The 4,601-nt window shown below is 42.1% G+C and overlaps 1 protein-coding gene across 2 annotated transcripts in view; it reads right to left on the reverse strand.

Moving 5' to 3' along the window:
• Positions 1–4,601, reverse strand: part of lekr1 (Leucine-, glutamate- and lysine-rich protein 1) — a 97,151-nt gene that overhangs the window by 34,765 nt on the left and 57,785 nt on the right. For both annotated transcript variants that reach the window (XM_005720923.2, XM_013910776.1), the window contains exon 6: positions 1,010–1,091. In XM_005720923.2, coding sequence (XP_005720980.1) covers positions 1,010–1,091 — 82 coding nt within the window. The remainder of the gene's footprint in view (positions 1–1,009; positions 1,092–4,601) is intronic.

Here is a 4,601-nt window from a genome sequence, read left to right on the forward strand (position 1 = left end):
TCAAAAAAAGTAATCAGATTACTTACAAGTAACGCCTTACTGCCCATCTCTGAATGCGAGTGCAATAAATTGCTTTACTTTGTCTGTAAAATGATGAACATGATATATCTCACCTAAATTAACAATCTTACTCACACTCCTCTGAAGCGCAATAAACCCAAGAGTTGTCAAAACCTGAAGACTGGCAGGAACTGCATAGTTTCTCTGGGTTTGGCACAGTTGGACCCAGTTCCTCATGTTCTTAAAGAAAACAACTTTTGAAAGCCTAAAGCGGCATATGAGCCAACTATCATCCTGAGTCATAAAATCACAACTTGTTCTCATCTGCTCATCAAAAAGCTCCTCCAACAGCACCACATAATAACATTACGTACAGCTTTAGCTATTTGTCTGATTAAAATGTTGCATTTTTTTTATTTATTAAAAAAGACAAGCTAAAAACTACAGTCACAATTAATAAAGTGCTTTCCTAAAGAAAAGTGGAGGAATTGAGGTAGGTGTATGTGCAAACAGACAGAAATATGTGATGGCAATAAAAAATAAATAAATGTACAATATGACATATTTTAAAGTGTCAGAATGTAACAACTACAGCATTATGTCAATGACGTCTATGGATTGTGTTACTAAAATAAAACACCAACACCCAGTATCTGGATGGACTACAAAAACAAAAAAACAGTCACTCCTGAGAAAGCTATTTTCTACATATCATGTATTTATCCTCTGAGCAGACCTTTGTTTTAGTCTTTACAGTAAAATCCTCTGGTGTTGCAACCTGACAAGCCTGGTATGCAGACAGTGAGCATTTCCTGGTCTGGGTGGAGTCAGTGAGGCTGCACTTGGCTGAGGGAAGTTATGTGTAGAGTAAAAGCCTTGCAGTGACCTGCTCTTTACCCGGCATATTTCAAATACCACGAATCACCTGCGTCCACATCGGTGCACGTGTTTGCGTGCGTGTTTGTGTGTGTGTGTTTTGTTTGTTTTACCACATACTGCAGACACTTACATCAGCTGCTGACTTAGGCACTCTTTCTCTTCTCTCGTGTTCTGAAGCGCCACGCTGGAATTCTTCAACTCCTCACTCAGTGCTGTTTACACAGACAGACACACAAACGCTTACTTCATCCGATGAAGATGCGGTAAAAGCTTACAAAAGTCATCCTGCATAAAGACAATCCGGGGGTACATGAGAGCGACGGAGTGGGCCGTGTTTTCTATCAGATGGTTCATTGGACTTGAGCAAAGGAGGACGGCTCACATCAAATAAAACACTGTGCAAATGTGACATTTGTAATAATGAGGAAAAAACACAAGTGGAGGAGGAAGAACACAAAATAAAGCTCGTAGTGTATCATGAACAAGAGCTGATGTGAGAAATACACGAGGGTTGGTTAAAATAAAAAGTCATAGACACGAGCTGAACACGAGGAAGAGAGGGAGAGCCGAAAGACGGGAACGTGTTGACAGGAAAGCTGGGACTCGGGAGGTAAAACAGTGATATGGTAGGGCAGCCTGTGTTGTTGTGTGTCTGACGCCAAGGAGCTGCTGTATTGCTGCTGCTTCTTTACTTCACTGCCACCTTGGTGGTTCGAAACAGCATGTAGACAAAACCAAATCACTAGATTAAAAAAATAAAACAAGAATAAAATAGCAGAGAAACGTGAATCTTGAAAGGATCTTTTAACAAAGGCTTAATCTAGATGTGTGCTGCACAGGTACGGGGGGCAATCATTATTCTGCCGGTTTCCAGGCCACTGAATACATGTATTAAAAATGGACATGGAGGAAATGGCTGACTGAGATATTTAGACTTTATGTCAGGCCAACAGCTTGTAATACTGCAGCGCTGGACTTCTTTCTCCATGCAAGAGTGGCTCTCATGCAAGAGAAAAGCATTTATGCTTCGAGTCCGAATAGTGAATAACATGCCACTGTTTTCACTGGAAAATCCCTGTGCATGTAGCTGTCATAAGTGTAAATATTTGCATACCAGCCCTCGTCTTCAGCTAAATATGTATAAAATGACAAAGGCTTGCAATCATAAATTGCATAATCAGCAAGCACGGGCATGTACAGCTGCCAGTGGAAGTGGGCCACCGGTGTTTATCGATGATGGTTCTGCTGATAGAAGCAGCAGGACGAACTGTAAAGTGTATAGAGCAATACTCTCAGCTCATATTCAGAGAAATGCTACAAAACTGATCAGACTCAGTTTCACGGTGCAAATGGATAATGATCCAAAGCGTGCCGCAAAAGCAACCCGAGAATTTCTCGAGGCAAAGACGGGATATTCTTCATTGGCCAAGTCAGTCATTTTATCTCCAGATAGCGCATGTTTTTGAATTACCGAAGACAAAACTGAACGCAGAGAGACACCCAAACAAGCAGTAACAGGAGGCGGCTGAAGTAAAGGCCCGGCAGAGCATCTCAAGGGAGGAAACACAGCATTTGGTGATCATGAGTTCAAGACTTTAAGGAGTAATTGACTGTAAAAGACTTCCATAAAACTGTCAAAAATGATCTTTATATTTAAAGTAACGTTAGGTTGTCTAAACTAATACAAACTGCTGGTCAGTCTATTGTCCATTTATTCAAAACTACAAAAGAAATGTTACTGTACAAAAACTTTGGGACTTAATTGTAGATTTTTAATGCTTTGTTCACCAAGTTAAACCCTGAGGACTATTAGCATGAACTACTGTTAGGTTCTGTGGCTCTGCAATAATCAATCCCTCCTGCAATAACTCCTGCAGGTTGTAATAACTGCTGCAGTATGAAGAAATGTGTAGAAACATAATCGAGTTCAAGTTATTTATGATGTTTTGAAATCATGCCGGAGAAGTGGAGCTCTATAGCATTTTTGTTGCGTTGCCACATAATGCGTTGTACGGCAGGGTATCGTGGCTGCAGGCCTGGAGAGCTCTCAAACCAATGTCAGCCTGACATTCTCCTGCTCCCGTCTTTGTTTTCTTTGCTCTCTCCCTCTCTTGTTTTCTCTCTTTTCACTCTTCCCTTCACCGTCTCTCTTCTCTCAGTCTTTTTTTTTCATCCAGCTTCCTCTCTTTCTGTGTCTCCGTTTTCTCCCTCTCACCCTTTTCTCTTTGTTTCTTATCTTGGCTCTAACTTCCATTCCCCCTTTCTTTCGCTCGCTCTTTCAGCAGGAAAAGGGGAATGTAGGAGGTCCTTCTCCAACTGGCAATACACTGATAATTGCTTTCTGGTCACTGTGACATGACAAGGTCTGCCAGGGTAAAGCGGCACAGCTACACGCTCAGAAGGACACGCGCGCGCGCACACACAGCAAAGGCAAGAAGTGCGTGCGTGAAAAGCAGCAAACACACAGAAACACGAGCCCCGACAAAAGGCTCGGACAGAAAGACTCGCAAATAAACACTGCAGCAGCAGTCGTGTCCAAACAGCAATAGCTGTATAAATACTTGATGGAGCAGAAAGGTTTTGCGATGACAGCGAACCAGCTGGTCTGACTTTCTCCGCAGCCCTTCTATTGTGTCCTAGCTGCTAACAAAAAGACACACACAGTGTAACAAGGTGGCTGTAAAAATTACAGCAACTTACTAGCAGCTGGCCACAGACATTTTAGAATAGCCTCGCTGTATTGTCACTGGGGTAGTACTTTGTGCTGTGCTGTAGTCACAGAACATTTTTTTTACTCTATAATACACCACAGAGCAGTACATGACTGCTTTTGAACGCCAATACTTTAATAAACAACTTCTTCCCTTTGACATATTGACCAGTTATGTGGGGCTGGATCGATTGTTTGGTTGATATGTTCTCATCTGACCACATCCTTCCAGATTGGACGATCATTGATGTTTTGTTTAGGAAGAAAAGCATTTGTTTTGTTATTTTTGGCAAAGGGAGGACGAGACAAGATGTGAGAACTCCTCAGTCCTCAGCAACTTTGGACTCGGCCAACCTAACGCAAACTGCCAGGTCCAGTGTATTTACTGTTTATGTGTTCTCGACATTTGCTTGGCTGCAAACAACAATGTCAAAGAAGTCGTTAATGTGGCTCCATCTGTTAAGTAAGATGGCCAAGTAGTCAACTGGAAACTTTGCGGCGGTTTGCATATAACAGCTCAACAACCAACAAGGAAGAGCATCCAAGAGCAGTGAACTAACTTGACTTTGTTAGGCTGTGTTTAGGGCTTGAGGCTTGAGTGTCAACATGATGGAATTGGCATATGTCAATATGTTTGGTTTAATTATAGGCTTAGATGACATTTGCATCCAGCTACAGCTTCTGTTAGAAGCAGCAGCTCCACCCTTAGACCAAGCCGGATCTGAAGCCTCTTCAGATTTAAATGGAAAAATTATATTGTGATTTTGTTTTCCCCCCTGGGACATGAGGCCTGTCAACGTTACACTGAACTGTCCTGTTCAGATCAACAGCTGATATATTTCTAATTTCAGAAAATTGTATCAATATTGGCAGGTGGGCACGGGTCACTTCGGAGTCTGCTGCTAACATTTAAGTACAGTGGGGCAAAAAAGTATTTAGTCAGCCACCGATTGTGCAAGTTCCCCCACTTAAAATGATGACAGAGGTCAGTAATTTGCACCAGAGGTACACT

This window comes from Pundamilia nyererei, unplaced genomic scaffold (genome assembly GCF_000239375.1).
Source record: "Pundamilia nyererei isolate P.nyererei 1_Seehausen unplaced genomic scaffold, PunNye1.0 scaffold00003, whole genome shotgun sequence".
NCBI lineage: Eukaryota > Metazoa > Chordata > Actinopteri > Cichliformes > Cichlidae > Pundamilia > Pundamilia nyererei.